The sequence below is a fragment of the Mesocricetus auratus genome, unplaced genomic scaffold (assembly GCF_017639785.1).
Source record: "Mesocricetus auratus isolate SY011 unplaced genomic scaffold, BCM_Maur_2.0 Super-Scaffold_100010, whole genome shotgun sequence".
Lineage (NCBI taxonomy): Eukaryota > Metazoa > Chordata > Mammalia > Rodentia > Cricetidae > Mesocricetus > Mesocricetus auratus.
In genome coordinates, this window is record NW_024429194.1 from 43,135,906 (window position 1) to 43,161,901 (window position 25,996).

Sequence of the window (25,996 nt, forward strand, 5' to 3'; positions counted from 1 at the left end):
AAACCAAACAAATCTGTTTCTCAAAAGAAAAAAGTTAGTATTGAAGATGTTTTATTTGTTTGCTTTTGCTATTTCATTTGCATTTGTGGGCTATTAATCAAGTAAACTGCACCTTTCCTAAAAAGTAAACACTTATTCTAAAAATGTAGAGGTTAAAAACAAAAACTAAAAGACCACCACCACCACCGCCATCTTCTAAAACACAAAAGCAAAATGGATGAGTCCAGACTGATGTTCCTTTCATTATCTTTTCAGAGTACAGAGCCCTGAGGAGATGCTAGTTAGCACCTTACTGGTGATTTGGTTTTCATGCCCAGTTTGTCATGACCCTACCCAACTTTCAGTGGCATTTACATATTCAGTTGATGCAATTTCCCACTTACCGACAGGACTCAGGTTCTAGTGTCAAGGTCAAAGAGAGAAAAACAATTCTCAGTGATACTCATGGTGCTAAATTACCAAAAGTGGCAGCTTCATGTCACAGTCTTTCCCAGATCATCGTTTAATATTTGTCCACTCATGCAGTCAGCATTTCTACATATAAGATGCAAATATTTTTAAAAATATTAACTTGTGTACATGTGCTTGAGCCTGAGGTCAGGAGTGTGTCAGCTCTGGTGCTGGAGTTACAGTCAGTCATATAGGTGTTGGGAATCAAAGTCAGGTTCTCTACAAGAGCAATACAGGCATTTAACCATTGAGGCACCTCTCTAGCTGCAATATACAAATTCTTATGTGTGTTTGGTTTTTCAAGACAGGGTTTCTCTGGGTAACTGCACTGGCTATCATGGAGCTTGCTCTGGAGACCAGGCTGGTCTTGAACTCACAGGAGATACACCTGCCTCTGCCTCCTGAGTGGTGGATTAAAGGTGTGCAGCACCACCCCGTGGCTTATGTGATTTATGACAGGTTTTCCCTTCCTAGATTGTCAGTTCAGTTATCCTATGTCAAGAACAAAGGGATCCATCACTCTAGGATCTGACTTCAAATACTGAAAAAGTAAAATAAATGTGCAGCACGAGCAGAATTTAGTAACAATTCTTAGTCAGGACCCTCACTGAGGATCACAACAGGCCGGGCTGTTCAATATTTCCAGACCTGCCAAGTATACATAGTTTTGTTTTGAGATAGTCCCTATCTCAAAACAAAAACAAAACCCTTAGGTTATTGGGTTTATTCCCACCTGAAATGCAAACTTGAAGCACCAAGTTAAGCTTCATGCATCGGGTTTCAAGCAACCCCAATTCAAATTCCCATACTTCTGTTGTATTCCCTGTGGAACACGTTCTAACTTGATACTGGTCTAGCTACTCCTTTCTCTGGTGTATACCTACAATCTCATCTACTGTGATCCTTCCTGGTTCACCATGATAAACCAACTACTCAAATGTGCCGTCTACTGCACTATGTCACTAAATACTGGAGCTAGACACACCCCAGGTATAACACATTATCTTCAGGCAGAAAACAGTCTGAGCAGTCAATCACGATTCCTGAACTAGACCATGAATCAAAGCAGCTTCCTCAGCTGGAAAATGTAAGTTTTAGGACCAAGGTAAACACAAGAGTTCTAGAGAAATATAATGCCCTATGGACAGATAAGTGGTACAAACACACTAACCATGTTTTAATTAAAATAGAATTTATTAGCTTTTCTTTTAATATAAACATGAGAAAGAAAAACCACATTTAGTTGTAGCATTCTTTTCAAAATAAAACTGCAATCAATACTTGAATCTCTAAGCTCTGAACTCCATAAACAATTGTTTTTGAGGTGGTAGATTGTAATATTTCCTACATCCTTAACATTTATGTCTGTCCTTTAAAAATGATGACCCGACAGCACTTGAGAGCGTGTGAAGGAAGCATTGCAAGAGGAAGTATTCTTGGCCCACAATGGTCTTGTTTAGGTTACAAGTGAGAAGAAATAGAATGTACATAGTTGAAAACACAAACCTTCTATTTCAAATTTAGGTGCTGCTGTCATCATTTTCCTAATCATTTCCTCCCCGCCTTTTAAGGCCTGTGCTTAGGGCTCCTGGGTGCAGTTGAGAAGACACCTGCACTCAAGCAATTATGTGGGATAGATTTTTTTTTTAGGACTCCTAGGTACAGTTTAGAAGACTCGTGCACCCAGGCAAACATGCAGGAGAATTTTTTAAAATTGCTCATTTCACCTGCTGTTTGAAGAGCTGATTCTTTTTCATGTACTATATATAACAGTGCTCTTCATAACTATATATTAACATGCTCTTCATAACCTCCCTTAACTGAATGTAAAGACACTTAGGTGATCAAAGCAGTTAGAGCGCAGCCTGGCAAAGAACGACTTGGGAAAAGAAGTGCTTCCATGGAAATACATGGCAGCTCCCAGATCTCAGTGCAGGTTTCAATACCTGTAGAGTTAGTTATAAATGCTACAAACTAGTGAAACATTATTTAAAAGTTTTACTTTACCTTTTCAACTTAATCTCTCCAAATTTGGAATATCAAGCATTTAGCTTTAATTTTTTGGTTCATAGTTTGGAATCTTCAAGAGAAAAAATTAGAAGCTTAATTATTTTAAATTAGTAAATTAAAACTTTCAAATGATGCTTTTGTGAAAGTTTGTGGCTTTTATACTTCTGTTGCAGTGTCCCCAGAGTGCCCAGGCACATTAAGTGTAAAGCAACACTAATTTTGGGGACACCTTGTATTTTTGCTATTTGCTCATGATCACTGGACCACTATGTTTGGCATTATGAAAATATCTTTTAATACACTTGTTTAACAATGAGAAAAATCTGAAAATGAGAAGCACCATTAATAGTTCACAGGAAATGCAGCAAGGACCCAACAGAAGGAGTCAACAACTGATACTTTCTCTTAATGGCTCCAAACATACCAAAATGCTAGCAAGCAGTGCTTGCAAAGAATATGAATGGCGAGTGTTACCCAGCAGCTTTTTGGTAATTTAAACTGATTGCCAATAATGACTAGCAGCTTTGATGACACAGTAGGAGAATGTTTAATACCTAATGATGCTACAATCTGCTCCTAGGTGGTTTCATGAGTGTTAAGTATCCCATGCTTGGGGCTGAGGAGTGTAGCTCAGTGGTTAAATGCTCACCAAGCACATGCTAAGTCCTCAGTTTGATTCCCAGCACCACAAAAATGGGAAGGAGTCTCATGTTTTAATGGTAATACTGAATCAATTCTAAAAGCATATGCAGCAGTTGGGGGAGGGGCAAGAAAAACAAAAGCTATATGGTTAGTGTCTTTAAAGTCTAAAGTCTGAGCCAAGCATGGCGATCCCAGCACTTGGGAGTAGAGGCAGGAAGATTAGGAGTTCAAGGCTAGCCTGTCACATAATGGGTTTGAGGCCAGCCCAGGCTACATAAGACCCTGTCTCAAATGAAAGTCTAAAAATTGAAACAATTTAAAAACCTCACATATTTCACAGCCATTGGCCTACATGGTAAGCAATATCTGTGTGTGGTCAGAGCTTTTGCTTTGGAGTGGTTTTCATAACTGTTACATTACAAAGGACAGAGAGTGGTTGCTTTGACAAGGTCCCATTCTTTCCTATGGAGTCAGCAGTCACTGTCCAGAGTCTCTTGAATTTGAGGTCTTTCCATTCAGTGGAGTCCAACCTCTGCTGGTCTCTGACCAGGAGAGGTGCTATTTCTCCAGTCTTTGTCAATGAGGAGTCCCTGATGTTCTCACTCCTCAATGTCTCTCTCTTAAGAGAGGATGGCATTAGAGCGCTGAATACCAATGAAGTTATCAGCGCTTAAAGATCTTCTCATAGCAGCTCTACATAAGTCTTTGTATTTGTCTTCACACAACCTTGAAATGGCCTAGGAAAGGCAATCAAACAGAATATAGAAGTTTAAAAAAGAATGCAACCTTAAGGAAAAAAAACAAAGCAACAGAAACTACCTCTAAACAAATACAGCCACTTGGGTTACCTGAGGATGAAGATCTACAGTGCTACGTATTGGGGGAACTACTTCCTGCTGCTTTTGCTAATCTTTTCAGGGTCATGACTTAACGCCTGGAAAGGGGGTAATTAAGTTACTTAAAAACTGGGATCCTCAGACTGGAGAGATGGCTCTGCAGGTGAAGTGCCGGCTATGCACGCATGAGAGCTTGAGTGTGGATTCCCTGACCTGTGCCAGGCGTGGTGGCACATCCCTGTAATCCCAGGGCTATGGAGTGGTGAAAGGAGGACCCCAGAGCCTCAATGAGCCATCTAGGAACCCGTGAGCTCCACTAGGCACCCAATTTCACAATGTAAGTGGAGAGTGATTGAGGAAAACATCTATGTCAGCCCGTGGCCACCATACACCTGCACACACCACACACACAAAATTGAGTTCTCAAAGGTGTAGATGCTATGACAGGCTTTTTACATCAATATCATGCTACTTGTGTAATTGTTCCCTAAGCATGAGCATACACCTATGCTAAAACAATTAGTGTTTACTCAGCTGTTAAAATTATATCCAATTTCCAGTGGTCTAACAAGGTTGGCAAGTACTATACTTAATAGCAGGAGTCTAATGACTATCTTACTAGCACACTAAGAGTAGAACAACAGCCAGGCGTTGGTGGCGCACGCCTTTAATCCCAGCACTCGGGAGGCAGAGGCAGGCGGATCTCTGTGAGTTCGAGGCCAGCCTGGTCTACAAAGTGAGTTCCAGGACAGCCTCCAAAGCCACAGAAAAACCCTGTCTCAAAAAAAAAAAAAAAAAAAAAGAGTAGAACAACATTCTAAGTTATGAAAGTACCTTAAGGAAGTTCCATCCTAAAGAATGTGAATCATTGTGACCCATTTACTAAACATTTTAAACCATAACTATGACTTCACCTATGTAAGTTCCCACTTTCATTTTTAAAAAACACTTTTATTTAAGTATGTGTGTGGTATGAGGCTACCCATGGATGTCGGAAGGTGCCTGATCCCCTAGAGCTGGAGCAGACAGTTAAGAGACACCAGGCATGATCACTGGTATTTGAACACAGATCCACTTTCAAACCTCTGAGCCATCTTCCCGGCCACCATCACTACTTTTATGAAAACCCTATTTTGTTCCTATATCCAGTATGAAAAATATATTTACATTCTGCATCCTAAACAAAGGTCTCTCAGCTTGGCCACTAATGCTGTCTAGTAAACTCATGGTGTCTGACAATTTGCCAACCAAGTGAAATGCAGCAGAGTTGTAATATGTAGGTAGGAATAATTAAGAATATAATTTCAGGAAGTTATCTATATATGATTATGTGGGAATACAGAGCTTCAATAGGGAAATCTATTAAAAAGACTGAATTATGATCACTGGAGGCAATATCTACCTCTCTATATAATGCAGATACTTGTAGAAACCATAAAAGGCCCAGTAAATATGATGCCAGAGATAATAACCTCTTCAATGTGCTAATTTACAAGCTTTCCATTGTCTTCACAGATGTGGGCCGGGTGGCTCGCAGCAAATCCCACTTAGTGAATACAGCCTTACCTCTAGGTTCTGTGCTCTTTCTTTGCTGAGAGGAGCAAACAGAAAATTCAGGTTGTTGTCATCGGCTAAGGAGCGAAGGTCAAAGTAGTATTTGGCATAAACACTGGCAGGAACATTAATATTGAACTGGAGTAGCTCCAAGAAATGCCTTTCCATCTCATTCCTGGGGAGGAGGAACCCAGCAAAACCCACACAGGATAATTTTAGTCAACTGGGTTATCTTCAAAATCATCATTCGAGAGCTTCTAGAATAGCTCTAAATTCTGTTTTGGAACACATGAAGGCTACCCAGCTAGATTAATATACTAATGCTCAAACAAGGTACAGCTATTCGTGGTCCTTTCTGCATCCCAGCACTCTGAGTTTGGGGAGGGAGGGGAAAGGTTACAGCCCTCCCTCTCATGCACTCGTGCTGCTGACTTGCAGGCTCATTCTTCAGAGTTCCATTAGTGCAGCTGGACTATCCATACTCCACGCTCACTCACAAGCCCGCTCTAGCGAGCAGATGAAAGGAATGATGTATGCTGTTTATTAGCTCTGAAGAACTTGCAGACATTTTCCCTGGGCTGATAACAGGAAGGGGCTTATTGAAGTAGAGAAGCGCCAACAAAAGGAGTGGGCACATCACCACGGCAACAAATGGATCCATCGAGAGCCACGCTATTATCTCTGAGGGGGAAACACTCTTGAGGCAACAAGGATTCATCTCAAATAAATAAATAAATAAGCCACATTGGACGGGAAAGGAAATCCCTTCCCCCTGCCCCAGCACATGAGGCTATGTCAAAGGGCACAATGCAAGTTTCTGCTCACCTTAATATTACACTAAGGTGACAAACTGTCACTATGACAGTCAAGAGACTCATTTAAAACTTTGGAAAGCAGAGAGATCAAAGACAGATGTCTTGGCTTCACTAAACCCACTTCAGTACACTATGTCTGGTAGAGCACTGTACACACCAAACCTGGTTCCTGTGCTGGGAATAAAACCCCAAGACAATGAGCACGTGCTGCCCTAGCTAGGACACAATCTGCACAGAGGGAAACGTGGATGGGAGCAGCTCTGTACTGTATGACCATACTGACCTTACTGAAGGTTTAAAAAACACAAAGTTAGAGTAAACCTGACCATTCATAGTTCCTGCAGAAATTATGGAAAAATTATAAATACTTAAGGAAGCAAGCACAACAGAGGCTTGTCTTAGAACATACTTACTTGGTTTCTTGGTTCTAAATTTTTAATACTTTCTTCACAGCCTCAAAAAGTGTCTGACATTCTATACAAAAAGTAGGTAAAATATGGTTTGCTAAAATTAAAGCTAAACAGCCTACGTCCAAAATTAATTTCCTGTTCATATGGCAATAAGCCTATAGAAATGTAAATCAGATAATGTTTTGATAATCAGGTAATCAAGACTTAATTTGCTACAGGAACAAACGTACTTCAATATCCCTTTTATATTTTCTCCACTAATACATTTTAACTGTGTTGAAATACAGTCCTTCATGGGATTAACATGTCTATTAATAGAGGCTTAATCACTAAAGAAAAGCATTATGCCAACAGAATATACAGCTTGTTTTTTTTTTTTCTTTTTTCACATGGCTGAATGCACACCATTTACCGGCACAGCACATTTTCTGAGCAGCAGCTGCCTAGTTTTAACTTGTTCTTTTGAACAGAAATATATCCTAACAAGACACATACATAGGGGAAAGTTTTAAGGAAAACTGATTTTTAACTTTTAATTTAGACTAAAAAAAAAATAAGGGCACTACAAATAGCCAACAACAGGGAAAGGAGACAAATGCATATTAGTCTCGTCATGCTCTTTAATTATCAAAGATCATAAACAAAAGGTGACTGTTAGGAGCATGGTTCCTGTGTCTCTCTGCTCACAACAAAATTACCAGAGCCTCAGCTTCTGCCACCACTGCCCTTACAGTGAGTGGGTCCACATCCAGGAAACCCAGTGTTTTCTGAATCTTTTCTAATCTTAAGACTACAATTAGAGTCCCTGGCAGCTGAGTTTAAATTTTAAGTTTAAGGATGAGTACACATTTTACTTTTTTCCCAGGGGCCACTTAAGATGATTGACAAGGTGATCAAAGTCACTCTGGCCTTGGTAACTTCCAAAAGTATGTCCATTTATTTCAGATTTTGTTGTCACATCCTTTGCTAAGATGGCTACCAGTGCCACAATGAAAGTGACCATTTTCACCAAACACTCCAGTTGGTGCCAACAGTGGTCCCTTAGTTACTTCAGTTATAAAAGTTTGGTAATTCTGCATGACAGTCCTCACTACAGGAACAGGTAACTTCTATTACTCTCATCATATCTTAATCTTCCTATGATGTTCAATATAATCAAAGAGCTTCTTCATCACTGACATGTCACTTAAGTGCTCCCCACAAAGACATTTTCACTGTCGAGTGGGCATTTCAGGGTTTGCAGGAGACCTCTCTGGTCCTCATCTTGCTTGCAGACTTCACAGCTTTGCCTTTATAGCGTGAGTACTGGTATGCCCCAGGACCATGCTAGTGGCCATCACTAAGGCTATGCTCTCAGAGATTTCGGATGCTGTGGCTGGACAAGGGCTGGTGACGGCCCTGGGCCATTTCTAGCACTGCCTGCTTGAGAGCATCCTAAAGCTCCCTAGCCCATCAGACCAATTTATAAAACAAACACTACATGCAGAGGGGGCAGAAGCATCTCCTGAAACTCTGGCTTTTGTACCTTGTTTGTTAATAGATGCTCAGAGTTAGATAAGAAAAAAAACAGTGTGAGTCTAGGACCAGCAGAAGTAAATAGGCAATGACAGACTCAGGCTAACCCTGTACAAGTCCAGAGGCTCTAAGACATGAACACTGGCAGACACATTTCAAAAGCCAGGCACATGCCCCTTAAAAGGGGAGTAAAACTAGTGAATTATAAAAAAGCAATAAAATATATACTGTGCTATGCTGTCCTTGTAAAGGTCAACAAAACCATAAGAAAAATACCTCTCAATTTATCAAACACATTATTATAAATACTACATCAATACCTATCAATTAATGCTAGAAGATATAAACTACTATATAGCTGGATAGAAAGAATGTAGTTTTATGTCTTTCAGTAGCTGTTCAACAGCCTTTTAAACAGTCTTTAACTTTTATGTAAGATTTTGAGAGCAAACTAAAGAGTTGTCGGAGGAGACATACTGTAAGGAATGCTGATCCTATGTTATGTGTAGTCCGTGGAAGCCTGTGGCTATAAAGAATGTGAATCCGTAAATCCCATCTGAGATTGAAAATGAGGTTTCTAAGTATTCTGATACTTAAAGGGCTGTGCAATAAATTCCTAGAATGATTGTGATTAATAGGGCTTGATTTATACTTTACCTTCTATGAGGCTGTGGTGGGCTGAAGTATTTAATAGTGGGACTTCAAGGGGGTTTAGCGGGGTGATGCCTGTAGGTGGTCAGCAGCCTCCTAAGTTGTGGGTAGGCACTAGACTAAAAATGGTTAGTAAGTTCACCAAAACCTTCCAAACTCACATGTCCTCAACTGTAATGTCCTTGAGGATCTGGCAGTAGTCCACATTCCACACAGCTTGATCATCCCAAACCTTGGAGGCAAGAAGAATGGCTCCCAAAACAATTCTTTTCCAGTTAGTGGGACAAATGTCGATCTCAGCATAAGTTAAAAGTCTCTCCAAGTAAACCTGCAAAAGTAGAGCACTGGTCTTTGATTCGGTTCAGTGTAAGTGCTCAGTTTATGAATGATGGGCCTCTGTGTTTGAGTAGGCAGTACTGCAGAGACCTCAGCAAGAGGTCAGACTTCTCTGCTGCCTGCCTTGTCCAGACATCAGAGCAAGGACTGTCACTTAGTAACAGGCATCCTGAAGAATGGTACAACCTTCAAACTTGCAAAGCAGCAGACAGGCCCAGTGCAGACTCAGGCTGTTCAGTAAATCTCAGGTCTCTCCCATGTGACTTTACAGACATGCCAGACATCTAAGTCTTAGTGAGTACATCTAAGTCTTTTCCAGGTCCACAGTGACTCTTGTGTGGAACGAGGGCAAGAGAGCCTCCCAGTGGCTACTGGGCAGACAGCACCACAGGCACAGTGCCTTTATAAAGAACCACCTGCACCCAAGGGTGGCCCATTACACCTCCTTTTCCCCTCTCTACTATCACTTCCAAGAAGACATCTTCTCTTTTACACAATTTGTCAATTCTCTTGGCTTTAAGGTGGTAGCAGAGCTGCCAGTCTATCCTGGGACTCTTAAACTGGGCAAGTTTGTGAGCCATTCTCATGAATGATCTTAAATATAGAAAATGCCTTTGCTGTAAGCAACTGGGTGAGGTTGGTTGAGTGAAGATTGTGGAGAAAGCTCTCACAAAGGTATCAGTTGTTCCTTGGTATCCAAGGGAAATTGGTTTTAGGACCAAAGGTGCTTAAGACCCATACATATAAATATGTTACATAGTAGTGTTTCTATAAAACACTTCCTTCCTTACTTTGTGAGACAGGCTATCACATGTAGCCCGGACTGGCCCTGACCTTGTGATCCACCTGCTTCAGTCTCCCAAGTGCTCCAATTACATACGCGAGCCACCATGCTTAGCCCCATATGCTTTAAATCGCTTCTACATTAGTGACAATACCAAAAACAATGTAATGCTAATGCCAATAGTACTGTTGGGAGAATGACAGGAGCAGCTCCCACCAATGTTTGTCATCTGCAGCTGGTAGAGAGCCGGTGCTGAGCTCTGGTGTGGAAGGTCCCCAAAGTGGTATGAAGTGCTTTATGTCCAGAGGAAAAGGGAACAAACTGACTTTTAAGAGTCAGTCACTTTTTTGTTTTTTGGAGACAGGATTTCTCTGTAGCTTGCTCAGTAACCCAGGCTGGCCTCCAACTCACAAAGACCTACCTGCCTCTGCCTCCAAGCACTGGGATTAAAGGTATACACCACCACTGGCCGAGTCAGCCACTTTTTAAAGGTCATCAGACTAATGACTCAGATTTGGGAATGTTGTCCACCAAATATTACACGTTCTTGGTGAGATTATCCTCCCATCCCCACACTCAGCACTCCCAAGTATCCGAGGATTGAGTCTCTCAGAGTGGCCCCTGCTCTTCTTCACAGAGATAGTCAGGGAGCAGTGGAGCACTGCACACCTTGGCTGCCCTTCAACAGGGACGTTAGGTGCTGTCACTCAGGCTAACACTTGTCCTCCTGTGTCAGTGGGAGACAAGATACTCTTTTCCTCCACCAGAGACTTCATTCAATATAAATGTTTAGACTGCTCTGATGTCACGTCCCACAACCCCAAGTGCTGCTTCTCAAGACATGCGCAGATTATGTACATGCCAGCTCACCTCCAGCCCATTTCCTAGTGCACACTTGCGTGTGCCTCTGCTGCTATCACTATTCTGAAACAGCTCATGCCAAGCTCATCAGTGCCTTCACTTACAAACAAGTATGCTTTTATTCCAACTCTCCAATGCCTAGTTATAGAAGCCCAAACTCTATGTTATCCTATTCCAAACCTGTTCTTGCTATCTTCATTGGTAATATGACAACATTTTATCCTGGTCCATTTTTCACTGCTTGCCTATATGGCATCCTAACACTCTGCTGGCTTCTATTCTGACCTCCAATTACAATCCACCTCTCCAAAAACAGTTAGGAAAGCCTCCTAAATTAAGACCATTTTCCCCTTGTCAAGACTTACCTAAAGTTACTAGTTAACCCGGAACCCATTCCCTGTGAGACTGTGCCTGGCATCTCCTCTCCCTTAACTCCCCCTATTCCTCACTCCCTCCACATGACCATCCTGCTTTCCTTGAGCTCATGGAATGTTATAGCATCGTAGTTTTGGCACTGTTCCCACTGCCTATAATACATAAGCTCCTTGGTTGTCTCTATGCAGTTAGTCCATTGTTCAAATGCCCCTTCTCTAAGGAGGTCTTCTGTTTGTCCTATCTAAAACAGAAAGGTCTCCAGTCACTGACGGGTCCTTTGCTCAATTTTGATGCCATATAACAACTGCCTGAAATAAACACCTGCAAAAGAATGCCTGTGATCTTCCTCATTAGAATATGCTTTCTTCTCTGTCCCAGTGCTACAAAAATCGTGTAGAGCAGCTGTCCAGGGTGCATCTTGTAGCCTCTTACAGTATTTCCCATTGTAGGAACATTCATCTTGACTCTATTACTCATTCCTGGATTTCCTCCTGGTGTGCTCAGCCTCCTCCTCTATGCAATCATCTCCCAAATACTGATGGTAGGTCTGTGAGGGCTGCCCATTTTTATTGCAAATGCTCTCTGCATTTCAACAAATACTTTTAATTCTTTACCCCTGAATCAAATTCATTCTGAAGTCCTGTATATTCAAAGAACCAGACAGTACCACTTTGTTTTTCCAGGAATGGTAGTTCCCTTGTTTACAAGGACCCACCCCCTCTTCCAACCCAGTCTCCATTCTGCATTCTCTACAACCATGGCAGAAGTGTCCATTGGGGACTCTACTCATGCACACATACATGTCTCCTCCTTAGAGTTTAAGTGAATGCTAAAGGAGTAAGTACTAATCTAAGGTCTCTTTCCTCAAGGCCATATAGTTGACTTTTCACTTTGCATTTGCTGCTGGGGTAGTAAAATCCTAACCACTTGAACAGCATCCATTACTCAAAATGATGGTCTTACTACAAGCCCTGAATGGCTGACATAAAGAGAATGACATATCTATAGTTCACAAAGCCTTTCTAAGATCTACTGGTACTACAATCCTGTGCAACTTCATAGGCAGACACAAATGATCATCAGAGTTGGATTAGCACCCATCACCCAAGAACAGAGAACTAACTGGTCAATGAGCAATCATAACACACACCAGAAACACCTGGGGACACAGTCTGATATGTGCCTTAAACTATACTGAACTGGTTTCTGTGAACCACTGGTGTCCATTAATGCATCCCACTCCAGCCCCATTGACATGTCCTGTGTATGTGTAGTGAGATATGATGGGGACTCTCTCTTACTGCCTTTAATGGCAATTGTTTTGTGATAATAAAAGCAATGGCAACAACATCTTAAACTATGACTGTTAAATTCAAATATGTGTTTTTGCATTCCTTGCGAAGGTTCCTTTTATTAAAGTTCCCAGGATAACTTCAGGGATTAAACGTATCTGGGTACAGACTTTCTAATAAAGCTTGATAAGAAAGGAACAGCTTACCAACGTTACTATTGCACATTCCGCTGTCAGTTGTGCAGCACTAAAAAGTGTGCGAACAAATCTGTAAATAAATTTGTGTTCAGGGTCATGCTTAAAGTACTCCTCTGGAACTTTCTCTCTCTGAAAGAAAAAAAAATAAATATTAACTGAGGGAAATTTTAAGTATTTTTTAAAGATCTATCTGCCTGTCTATTTATTACATATACAGTGTTCTGACTACATACCAGAAGAGGGCAGCAGATTGAATTGTAGATGGTTGTGAGCCACCATGTGGTTGCTGGGAATTGAACTGAGGACCTCTGGAAGAGCAGCCAGTGCTCTTAACCTCTGAGCCATCTCTCCAGCCCCGAGGGAAATTTTACGTATTCTTAAGATAGCAGCCTCCACATTGTGCCTACAGGTTCCTCAAAATAATTTCAATTGGGTACTATAGCTGCTTTTAAGCATTTATTATATAAATATATATATGGGCATGCACAGCCATGGGGCACACATGAGATCAGAGGACAACTTTAGGAATTGTCTTTTTCCTCCACCATACTGGTGGTCAGAAATAGATTCTCAGGCTTAGCAGTAAGTGTTTTTACCTGCTGAGCCATCTTGTTGGCCTGGGTGATATGATTCAATTTTTATTTCATTTTTTTTGTTTGTACATTTGTTTTGAGGCAGGGTTCACTTTGTAGTCCTAGATGTCTTGGAACTCACTATGAAGATCACGATGGCCTCAAATTTACAGAGATCTACCTGCTTCTTCCTCCTGAGTTCAGGGACTGAAAGTATGTGTCATCATGCTTGGTGACTTTCAGTTTTTTTCAGCTTCTTAATACAGAATATCATTTTAACATTTCAGGCAATAACAGACCAAATATCTAATATCAGTTCCACAAAATATCAAAAAGTAATACTGTAGCCATCTTAGATGAAAATACTCTATGATATTGGCAGAATACTGAAATTACTTACATAGTAGAAGATAGACCCACTGTTAAGTAATATATGGCTGTACTATAATTATCCACACCCACCCATCATTTATTAAAGAGATACAGCATATGTTCAGGAATTTATAGCCTTCCATTTTCCTCCAAAGACTTTCCCAGTTCTTTTTATGCTGAAATCTTACTAATCGTAACATGTCACAGGGGTCATACTTGTCCATAATAAATTTTGAAAAAAAATGTTTCTTTTTTTCCTATAACCATAGGCTCTTAACACTGAATTGTCCACATAACAGTATGCCTCTTTAAGTAACGAGAATGGCCAACATGATGCAGAGGAAGTAACTTTTTAAGTTTTTATAGGTTCTTTGGTTGATTTTTTTTTCTTTTGACTGCTTGTTTTTTATTGTTTTTCAAGTCAGAGTTTTGCTGCACAGACTATTCTCCAAATCTCTCTATCCTGCTTCAGCCTTCAAGGTACAGGGATTACAGGTATATTCAAACCACACTGGGCTTATGCCATTTTAACTGATTTAAAGTTTCCTAATTTTCTTGAGAGATTTTACATATTTGTTGGATTTATTTATAAATGTTTATACTATTTGATGTTACTGAAGATGATATGCTGGAAAGCTGGATGTTCTAGTATTTATACAATCGATTGATTTACTTCCCTTAGCTCACTACTTGACATAGCAGCAAGCCTGTTGTTACTCTATCAAGCATAGCCATGAACAATGCTCCTTAAAGCTAGGAGCAACTTTCTCAATCAATGGCAAAACAAACAAACATGAAATAAACACAGCATAGGAAAGAAAAATACAACTTAAAAGCAAAGCAAACAGGCACTTACTGTGAGTGGATGTGATCGCTCATCAAAAATGTCCAGGGATCTATTTGCATCTCTATAAGTTTAACAGGTAATAACAGGCTGTGTTAGAATCTTAGTTAACACTGTGGTATAGGGGAGACTGAAAGGGAAGTCCAACCTTTAACAATGCAAACCATTTCTAAGTCCTCCTGGATTCGTTGTCAAGCCTCTTTCTATTCAGTACTGCAGCGTCTCCACCAGTTAGTGGTGCCAGAGAAACAGGGGTACCCCTCAACAGGCAGTAATAACCAAATCAGTCAACAACTTAGAACTTGGATGAAGATGAACGAAATTTAAATTTCACCTCTCTTTAGTTCACTGTATCATGTTTTTTTTTTTTAAGCCATGCACTTGCTTATTAACCAAGTTTCTGCAACGCTCTCCTCCTTACCGTCTCTGTTGCCATTGAACTTTTGTTTTTCAAACCTGCTACTGAGCTTTCATGCCTTCGATGAAGCAGGACAACTAAAGTCACTAAATCCTGATCCTTCTTTTTAATATTATTAATGAGGAAATGGAAAGTTCACAGGCAGCATTTGTGATTTACCTATGAACTCAACCAGCTTCTTAATACAGAATATCATTTTAACGTGTAATTACAAGTACTCTCAAATGAGTTTTTAACATTATAAAGAAAGGTAAATCATTATTTTCCAAAGGACAGGCTATATCATGTAACAATGTACTAGTTAAAGATTACCTTACTAAAGAAGATGTAGCTCAATGAGTATAATGTAAAAGTTCACTGAGAAATAGAAAATTCTATTACAATGAAGCATCTTTATGGAGCTTTAGTGTGGTACTAAAGAGTAACAAAAAATCTGAAAGCTTTAAAAATAACTTCCATTCAAATGTATGAGTGAGGACTGGCTTCTAGCTTCTTTAAAACAGATTGAAAGTGAAGACAGAAACAGGAAAATATACTTGTCTTTCTACAAGTTATACATTAAAGAGATTTGTAAATTGCAAATGAGATGTTCTCACAATTTTTTGGTGCAGAAAAGTTGTTTTTTCAAAAAAATTATGTTAACGAGAGGATTCTTTGCTGTGATTTTTGATTGTCACAATGGGAGCAGACAATTGTAACATTATTAAACATCCTGCAATGCATGCAGACACAACAAGAAATTAGTTAAAAAATTAGTAGAATTAGGCTTGAAAAATCATGTGCTGATTACATACATGTATGTTTATAATTTTAATATATATAAACCAGCAAATTATCAATATAATAGTCATACTTTTTAGAACCTCCAACAACTAGAGAGCCTTTAAAGGGTTTTAAGAACAAGAAACTCTAATAAAAGATTCATTTCAATATCGTAATAAAAGCATTTCACCATCTGATGTCTATAGTTACATCTTAATACTACATTTGGTATTATGCGAGGTAATTAGATTAGCAAGACATGTTTTAAGAAGCTCACCTGTTCTTTATGTGGTAATATATTGCTAAGGTCACACTGTGGAAGGAAAAAAAGTATTTGAAGCAATTCATTTTATCATTTTTAAGCAAGGTTGACCTTCCCAGAAGCCCTGAAATCTTAGAGTAGTACCATAAAGGACACTTATAGCACTCTGAACTCTTAACACAACTGGACAACACGCTGTTAGAAGGCATGCTTCTGTTCATCATGATCATGTGCAAATCCTTCACATCATTCCTGTCGTTTGCCTTTCTCCCTACAGAACCTTTGTCCTGCACAAGTTGTAGTAGTTATACGAATACATTTAGGTTTAAAACAGTAGGGATTTCTAGTTAGGCCTCAGATTGCAGATGACTTATAGTTCACTATCCATTTAGCCACCATGGATCATTAGTTTCCTATGGGTAAGCAATGAAAAGTTCTGCATACTGAATAAAAGCATTTAAAATCACTTCTGTGTGATTCTTAGTAGAAAACGTGAATGAGTGCCTGCAAATCTGCTGATAGGACTAGCTACCCTGAACTAAGTAGTGCTGACAATACAGGAGTATTAATGGCAGCTATTTCCAAATTAGTTTAAGTGAAATATTAATAGTAGATACAATCCTTTAGACACTATATTATTCCTAAGTTTGCCATAGATGATGTAAATAAACTAGGGAACAAAGTGTTCTCTTTGACATCTGCCCTTACCATCTAAAACAAACTCAAAATATTTGAGGGAAGGCAAATCTGAATTTTAGAAGTAGTTGTATATATTTTAAATTTGAAATTTTGGATTTTGTAACATTATTGGCATCAAAGATGGATACTTCTATAGTGCTTCAGTTTACACTCATACTGATTTTACAATCACGCACACAAAAATTGGTTCTGAAAAGGACCACTAAGATTTACATGTCAGTTTATACAACAACCACATTTACAGAAAAGGGAGGGAACCAATGCTTAGAACTGATGCATCTAAGGTTCCACCACGTAGGCAGGTGCAGTTCTGTATTCTCATTAAGCAGTGGCTCCCACACTATTTGAGCAGTTGGCACTGGGCAAGACTTGGGTTCAAGATTATTTCTGAAGTTCCCAGGGTGGTTCCAGTGTGCTGCAAAGTTTGGGAAGGGGCTGTGGTTAAGATCAAAGGACTTGCTTGGACACTGTCATTAATGCCTTATATGCATCACCTTTCTTAAAGACCCTGATAGTGTCTATGAACTAAAAGAAAGGCAAAAATGAGAAAAATGCATGTGCTCAGACATGTATTTTTCTTTCCTTAGAGAAAAGGTCTTGAGTAGCCAAGGTTAGCCCTTAACTTGCTATGTAGCAGAGAACTCCTGGATTCTGCCACCTCAGCCTCCCAATTGCTGGGATTATAGATATGAGCTGCCATGTTCACTTTTAGGCATGTACACTGGAAAAAGTTGTGTGAATCAAAATGGTTTTTTAATTTCCTTGAAAGTCATGCATTATTGCCTATGATAAACATTTTTAAAAATCTTTCCTGAGAGCAAATTTGTTCTAATTTTCTTGGTAAATGTTTATTTCACCAAGTAAATGTATTGATTTTTAAACCTTAAAGAAGGCAAATAAAGCTATCCTTTCAAAAGCCTAAAAATTAGATTACAATGGGTTGGGGAGGGGCATGAAACCTATTTGTTTGGCCAAGGTTTACTCTTTGAAAATGTGTATATATATTATATATAGAAACATCAGAATCATTTGAATTCAAAATGATCTGAGGTCTCTAATGAAACTTCAATGATCTTTTTGCTTACAGACTGAGGCCTTTCTAAATATCAACACTCAGTGATTATTTAACAGACGACAAACTCAGGACTTTGAGAACCTGGCCTCACTTTTTTCTAAAACACAATTTAATCTCAACTGCTGTTTTAAGTATGAAAGGAAAGATACATTATGATGAATAAGAACTTTCAGTTTTAAATGAAGAAGTTACTGATAATTGGACAAAAAAATTAAAAAGCTGGTACATTAGACAGTTTATAAGCTGTGGTCTACAGAGTTCCAGGACAGCCTCCAAAGCAATACAGAGAAACCCTGTCTCGAAAAACAAAAAAGCAAAAACAAAACAAAACAAAAAAAGTGTATAAGCTGATTATTATTTTAGACTAAGGAGTAAAATTAGGAATAAAGGCATTAACACTCCAAACAAGCATTTCCAAAACTATGTTAAAAAAAATAAAAACAAACCCAAGGAACACTTATTCCCTGGACAACTCCAAAGTAGTGGGGAAGCTCTGCACTTTTTTTGATCATTGTTACAGACCTGAACTCATCCTGGGGTATTTCAAAAGTTATTTCCAACAATAACCTATGTATGTATAAGGTTGCTCATGGACTATGGTGCCAGTAGAGGACAAACTGTTCATTCAAAGAGTAGTTTACAAAGCAGTAAGCATTGTTTTAGGCCTGTAACTAGTGACAAACTAACTAATCTGGAAACATTGGTTATGTTCAGCAGTACTTTCACAGTAAAAATGCCCCCAATAGAGGCATACTTTTCCTAAGATTTCCTATTTGCTAACTGTCTGTCTTTTCCACCATACAGTTTAAGATAAAATGGAAACTGAAAATTTACATTTAGTCTCTTAAATATTATCAGTATCTAATTGACCCCAATTTCTTGAACTGGGTGCTTAGCAGGAAAATCAAATGACTGAAATTACCAAAAATGGCTGGGATGCTTTTAGCAAAGGGGTCTGTCGCTCAGCGCTCGGCAGCCTAGTTGTACTCACCATTTTATTGTGGTTCTAAGGTTAGGCTGGCTGACTGTGCTGTCATCTAGAAATATTGTTGAGCATGAGCTATACTTTTTAGTAAGCTGCCCTGGAGATACCTGAAGGGGAAGGGAAATAGAAGAGAATGTCACAGTAAGTTAAATCTATAAAAATGTGTTCTTTTTCCTTGGTTAAAATGTCAAATGATAAAGCATTAAGGTTTTTTTTTTTTAACAGTATATGAACTGCCTGAGTGTAACAACATGTGTAGCTCTGCAGGGAACCCACTGGAGGCTTTTAATGTCCACAGATCATGTTTGAGGAATGGGTTATAAAATGCAGCTCTTGGTACAGTACCTATAAATCAAACCTGGCAAGAATCTATTATCAATTTCCTTTATAAACACTATAAAAAGTTTTAAGTAAGGTTTCAGTAATTTCTCTTAAACAAAGGCAGCTTTCAACTTCTAGGTACAGTGCCTAAATTACTGGCACAAGAGCATCTTACTATAGTAAATTCAAGGCGAATACTAAGTATCTCAGTGGCTGAAAGTATTCTGAAGTCAGAGTTGGTATCCCTGGCTGTTCCCTTGCCAACAGGCCAGGGGCCATAAATGTCTCTGGGCCCATTCCCTTAAACATTAACATTTCCTCACATCTGAAAACACAAGGTAAAATCAACTTGGAGACATTAGCTCTTATTTCATGTGTAAGTACAGTGCTACTATGTTCCTTAAATGAAAACCACAAGTAGTAGTGTTTTTTCTCATTATTTAGCACACATCACGATACCTTCCTGCTGCTGTCTGCCATGGATGCCCTTTTCTCCATCTTTGTCCCTGAACCCCATCTATCTTCCAGCACATCTCTACCAACAACACACCACAGAATGTTTCTCTTTGGGTATCTTAAACTGCTTGCAGGGTTATCCCCCTCATACAAATCTGAGCTTCTCCAAAGAAGAACTCTCAATGCTTCTACCACCAAATGCTAAGCACACAATCTTAACAGTTTATGGAGTTCAAATAATTTGAGGAATTGTAAGGCTGGAGATATAGCTCACTGGTAGAGCATTTGACTAGTATGCTTGAGGCCCTGGGTTCAACCCTAGAGCTGAAAAATTATCTATAAATTGAGAGATAAATCTAATTACAGATATAAACTAGTGAAGAACTATCTACAGTGTCACTGGAAAGAAGACAACTAACTTTTTGAGCCCTCTTAACTATCTTTAAAACACTTTAGAAGTATCCATTCATTTGCAAAAAAATGCAATAAAACAGCAAATCAGACAATGAAACAGCCTACAGTATGCTAAGACCCATATGGTCCATGGTCAAATAGTGTCACTGAATAAATATCAACAGCAACGTTCTTTAAAACAAAATACCAAAAACTTAGCATTCTTTAAAAAAACAAAAAAGAAAACACTAATTCAGATGCGCCTTCCTTTCTCCCTATAATCAATGATTCCTATCATACCATCACTGTTTGCCCATCAGTACTTTCTCATAAACACATGAAAAATGGGGTAGACGGAAGACATAGTTGAAAGGGCACAGCATGTGAAAGCTGCTAGCAGCTCACAGTCAGAAATACCCACATGGTAGATAAAATAGGTTATTTGTTTCACTATAAAGTCACTTGCTCCCTATCAAAATGCCCCAGGTGTTACGTGAAAAGTACTATTAGAAAGATTTTTTTTCAAGCTAGAAGTGTTTCAATTATATCTAAGGCTGTGATGTTTCTTAAGCTATTCAGCTATTATGTGCACCTTTAATTACCTTTGTGTTTAAAGTGTATACTTTTATAAGCTCCAAAGATAAATACAACATGAAAAACAAAGCTGATTTTCATTGAAATGCTTTTATTCCAGTGGAAGATACCTTTTAGGGTCACTATTATAGGTTGAGAATCTCAAATCAAAATTCCTTGGAACAGAAAATATTGTAGGTGTGTTGGCCAGTGTTGTGAACTTGATACAAGCTAGAGTCATTTTGGAAGAGGAAATCTCAGTTGAAAAATACCCCCATTAATCTGGCCTGTAGGCAAATGTGTGGTGCATTTTCTTGATTGATGATTGATGAGGGAGGAGGGTCTGGCTGTGAGTGATGCCACTCTGGGTTGATGGTCCTAAGTGCTATAAGAAAGCAGGATGAGCAAGCCATGGAGAGCTAGTCAGTAAGCAGCACCCTCCATGGCCTCCTGAAGTAGTTTCTGCCCTAACTTCCCTCCATTATCATAACTGTGATGTAAAAGTGTAAGCAAAATAAACCCTTTCTTCCTGAGTTGCTTTTAGTCATGGTATTTTATCACAGCAATAGAAACCCTAACTCAGACAGTGGGTTTTGGAATATTCATATATATGTTTCCTGGGGATGGGACCTAAGTCTCAGCACAGACACTTCTGTCTGTGTTCCTCACTCACGCAAACATTCTAAAGGTAATTTTGCCAGTTTTTGCTGTTCGTCTGCTACTTCATCACATAGGATCAGATGTGAAATTTTCCACCTGGAGTATTTCAGAGTTCAGATTCTTGAACATTATGGATTTCAAATTAAGAAAGTGAAACTTGTATTAAGGAGTAACAGGGCATATACATGGTAACAGAATCAATTTTGACAAAAAAAAAAAGACAGGAATAAAAATAAGTAGAAATAAAATATAACCCTTCTGGTGACACTTCCTATTTCCCTCCATATACATGGTTTCTGATCATGCATGCATACTGGTTTGTCTTTGGAAATACTAAAGCATTTAATTAGATACAGTCTTCTAGCCCCCTAGGTGCTCATTTAGCAAATCAGCAACTTACTGGCTAGCAACACCAAACACTTCCCCCATCAGTTCAGACTCTATAAACCTCAACTCAGAAAAGCAGTCACTTCTACCCAACACTGCCGCCCTCTTCAGGCCACACTTCCAGTTTCAAGGGAAAAACCTTAATACAAAACCTTGCCACTAACCAATACAAAGCAGGGCCTATAGCACTCATGTCCAGCTATTCAAACTTTTCCGTCTGGGAACTAGACAGTGGCAGAATTAAATCTCTGAGCAATGCCTGCAACAGAGCTGCCAAAGGGAACTTTTTCCTGATGTTGCCTGTAAACTTAATAATTGCCAGTTACAGTTACCACCTTACCATAAACTATACTAAGAAAGCAAGGCCTACAAAATGTTTTTTTAAAAAAGGCAGCAAAAACACTACTTAAAGGTGGTTCCTAAAATAGAGACAATAACATGTATCGTTGCTCAGTCTGTACATGTATGCACATGTACATGCTTGGTGCATGCAGGGGTCAGAAGAGGGCCTCAGATCCCCTGAAACTGAAGTTGTAAATGGTTGTGAGCCACCATGTTAGTGCTGGAAACCAAAAGGGTCCTCTGAAAGAGCAGGAAGCACTCTTAACCACTCAACCATCTTTCCAGTTTCTACGTATGGATTCTAAATTCATTGAAACATAATGGACTGACTACAACTTATTTCTTTATGGCATTTCATTTGAATTAAAGGAACAAAACAGTTTCTATCAAGATGCAGGAAACAGGATTGACAGGATTTTTTAATATTTTTAAAAGAGAAATTAAACTGGGTATGGTGGTGTATGCCTACGATCCCAACACTCCAGAGACAGGGACAGGCAGATCAGGGGTTATGGACAGCCATTAGAGCCTGTCTCAAAACATCAAAAAGAGATGGCGTGGCAGCACAATGCTGGTGCCTGTGGAGACTTAATGGACAGGAGTTATGAGCAGACTCAAAACTAGACACATAGCACCCAGGGGGTAATATAAAAACATGAAACAGAAGCCAGAGTCAGCTAGGTCTGTGGGCAAAGCCTGTCGTACATATACTTACCCTTTAGAGCTACTAATGCTGACAGTTTAAAGAGACCAATCCTGGGGGATGCAAGGGCAGAGGGGTGCACTGAAAAGCAGAACTGCCTCGCCTCGCCAGCTTTTAGAAAGCAGGAAACTTGTAATCGCAGGCAGAAATTTGAGAGAGCACTCTCTGAAGAAACAAAACTTGTCCTGTAGATCAGGAGCCCAGAAAAAGAAACTGAGGCCCTCTAAGTTAGCTTGGCCTCTGAATCCTTGCAATGCAACGCTTCAGTTAAAAATATGTTACTTCTAGTCACAGAAAGCCAAGAGCTACACAGCTGAGGGGAGCCTCCAGCAAGACAGGTTAAGACAGCAGGAAAAGGCATTGTGAATGCTAAAAATTCAGAAGAAAACTCAAGAAGGGTTAAAACATAGAGCACATGAATCTCCAAGAACAAAAAAACAAACTAGAAAGGGAAGAGGAGATTGAAATTAGACAGTCACACTGAAATCCTGCTCTAGAAGCCCAACGTTTCGATAACAAAATACAAGCAAAAGGTAGAGAAAATACCAAAGAAACACACACACACACACACACACACACACACACACACACACACACACACACACACTCCTTAGAAGAAATTGTTTGCAGATCTACTGGTAGAATTAAAAGGTCCATAACAAATCATAACATTTCAGAGTCCTGGAGAGTAAGTATTTAAAGCCTTTAGAGAAGGGGAATGTCTATGTATCACACAACAGCAACAAAATTTTTTAAACCTTTTATTAACTCTTTGTGAATTTCACACCATATACCCTAAACCCACCCATTTCACTGTCCCTCCATATATGCCCACATCCTTGCAACCCCCTCACCTCCAAAAGAAAAGAGAAAGAAAAGGAAAGAAAAGGAAAGATGTTTGGGAAAAAGAGTATATTGTGTGAAACATGTTACACATCACAAGTTTCCAAGGCAACAGATTTTAAATGGTAGCAGTATACTTTGGGGATACAGTCCAGGACGCCTGCCTAGCATGTGTGAAGAGCTGAGTTCCATCATCAGGACCATAAAAAAATAAAATAATAAATAACAGACACACTATGTACTGAAACTGTAACAGAAAAGTATCCTAAGGATTGTGGAAATTAGTTTCAACCTAGAAGTCTATTTATTGGAGGAATTTTCCAGGCCAGATTACTACAAATACTATGTGTCTCTTCCCAAGAAAAGGTGTTCCAGTGCAGTATAAGAAGACAAAGGAAACAGTATCTAGGACATTGAGGAACCAATACAAGAAAGCAATCACGTGAGAAACCAGTAACTTCAAAGCCATATACTAGAGAGCAGGCCTAAGCAAAACCCAGACTCATTGGAGTAGGATGGCAAAGGCTGTGAACGGGTGCCTACAGAACACCAGATACATGTATTTTAATTGAAGCAAAGTATTTTTGATAGGCATGTAACAAATGTGACAACCTTTGGGGTTAAAAGGGATGGCTTTTAAGAAATAGGCAAGCACACTGCATTTGGCTGTGAACTGATACGGGCTAGGAAAAGGGATTCACCTATTGGGCCTGAAGAACCCAGATCCAACCACTAAAGAGAAAGAGTTAAGGTGTGGGAGGAGGCAGCAGTCAGTACCATGTGACCCAGCAATTAACAATGTGCACAGTCACAGTGAAAACACTGACTTAGGATTTTACAAGAAATAAGATGTGTGCTAAGGAAATGGAAGAGGGAAATAAAGGTCACAATGGAAAACAACTTTTACTATTATGATGGGAAATCAGCAGATAGTACCAACATCAATGGTTTGTTACTTCAATTACAAATTAGACTAAAGGGCTAGAGAGATGACTTGGCACTTCAGTGCTCTTAACTGCTCTTGCAGAGAACCCAAGTCCAATTCCCAGCGCCCACAACTGGTGGCTCACAACCAGCTATGCCTCCAGGTCCAGGAGATCTGATGCCCTCTTTTGGCCTCTGAAGGCACCTGTACTCATAAAGTATACATAACCTCTTGTAGGCACAAATATATACATATAATAATAAGCAAATCTTAAAAAGAAATCAGTAAAAAGGAGAAAAAATTCGGGTATGTTTCTGTACTATACCATGCTATGTAACTAACTATAAGTAAAAATGTCAGAATACCGTTTTTAAAAAATAGTATTAAGTCAGACTTCCCTAACTTTATTATCTGAGAAAAGAACTTTTAGAAAATGTTTAGAAGCAGCCTACAATAACAGCACTGCATTCTCACTGTATTTTCTAGAAGTCACTGTAGATATACTTTAATTCAAACTACTAATTTCTTAAGTTTTCAGCTATTTTACTTACATGGTTTAAATGGTTGCTCTTCCTCTTTTCACGCACTAAGAATAAAAAAAATGAACTGATCAATTCTGATACAATGCCATACAAAAATAAAAGTAGTTGCTACATACCATCTGATGGATTACCAACATGCAAAGTAAGATAAAATTCAGTTCTACTTTAAAAAATAGTTTCTAACAAAATAAATGTCAAAACAAAAGCCATAAAGTAAATCTAAAAATGAAATTTTACTTTTTTACCAAACAGATAATGTAGTAGGCACAAACAAAAATTTCCTATGTAAAAGAAATGACCAAGAAAATTAAGGCAAGTGAAAGAGTCAGCTATTTTTATCATATTATGTCATACATGTAAACACTAAGCCTAACTTAACGAGCATTCCAAATGCGTATGCTGACTTAACTGAACACAACACTAACAGAATACAAATTCCAGAGACTTGCCACACTGTTTCCCTCTCCTCTGATCACTAGACAGCACTCTAGACACATTTCCTTCCCACTATAATGGGTAAGATCAAGGGTTTTGTCTGTTTTTTTTTGTTTTTAGGGTTTCTCTGTGTTGTTCTGGAACTTGCTCTGTAGACCAGGCTGGCCTCACACTCACAGATATCTGCCTGTCTCTGCCTCTGAGTACAGCAGTACTAATCAGATCAACAGCACAACACAGGCAAAAAAGACACAAACCATGAAAATGCAGGCTAGAAGCACCACCACTCCCCCTTTTAAACTGGATTGCATTATTGCATTATTCCCAGTGTTATTGTAGACTCATCACTTCTTATATTCACAACATAATCAATAGTTACTTAACTTTTTTAGAAAAAAAATGTGAGCGAAGTTAACCAAACATTATAGAAAATAGTACAGAAAAATCCCACTGTTCACTCTCAACTAAAACAAGCGGGACAGAAAATTCACACACTAGCAAACTTAGGAAACATTAGGACATGTTTGCTCTGAGTTTTGTTGCAACAAAATGAAGAGGTTTTATATATGGTGAAGATTTTGAGTCATAGAAATCTGGGCATGACACTGGCTTACTGGGTGGGTGGTACTATATGAAATAAGGTCAAAATGACCATATATAACACACTTGTTTTGGTGTTTCACTTAAGAATCTAACAGA

General features: G+C 39.1%; 1 protein-coding gene across 3 annotated transcripts in view; it reads right to left on the reverse strand.

Annotated features, from left to right (window-relative positions):
* Nucleotides 1-1,625: 1,625 nt before the first annotated feature.
* The window catches only part of Ccnyl1 (cyclin Y like 1), a 36,050-nt gene continuing 11,679 nt past the window's right edge, over nucleotides 1,626-25,996 (reverse strand). For 2 of the 3 annotated variants that reach the window (XM_040753450.1, XM_040753449.1), the window contains exons 4-11: nucleotides 24,872-24,906; nucleotides 18,724-18,824; nucleotides 15,974-16,009; nucleotides 14,529-14,580; nucleotides 12,738-12,857; nucleotides 9,045-9,211; nucleotides 5,505-5,667; nucleotides 1,626-3,839 (exon numbers count right to left, since the gene is read on the reverse strand). In XM_040753450.1, the coding sequence (XP_040609384.1) occupies nucleotides 3,723-3,839; nucleotides 5,505-5,667; nucleotides 9,045-9,211; nucleotides 12,738-12,857; nucleotides 14,529-14,580; nucleotides 15,974-16,009; nucleotides 18,724-18,824; nucleotides 24,872-24,906 (791 nt within the window). In that variant the 3' untranslated portion in view covers nucleotides 1,626-3,722. The remainder of the gene's footprint in view (nucleotides 3,840-5,504; nucleotides 5,668-9,044; nucleotides 9,212-12,737; nucleotides 12,858-14,528; nucleotides 14,581-15,973; nucleotides 16,010-18,723; nucleotides 18,825-24,871; nucleotides 24,907-25,996) is intronic. The other variant, XM_040753451.1, reaches the window with a different exon arrangement.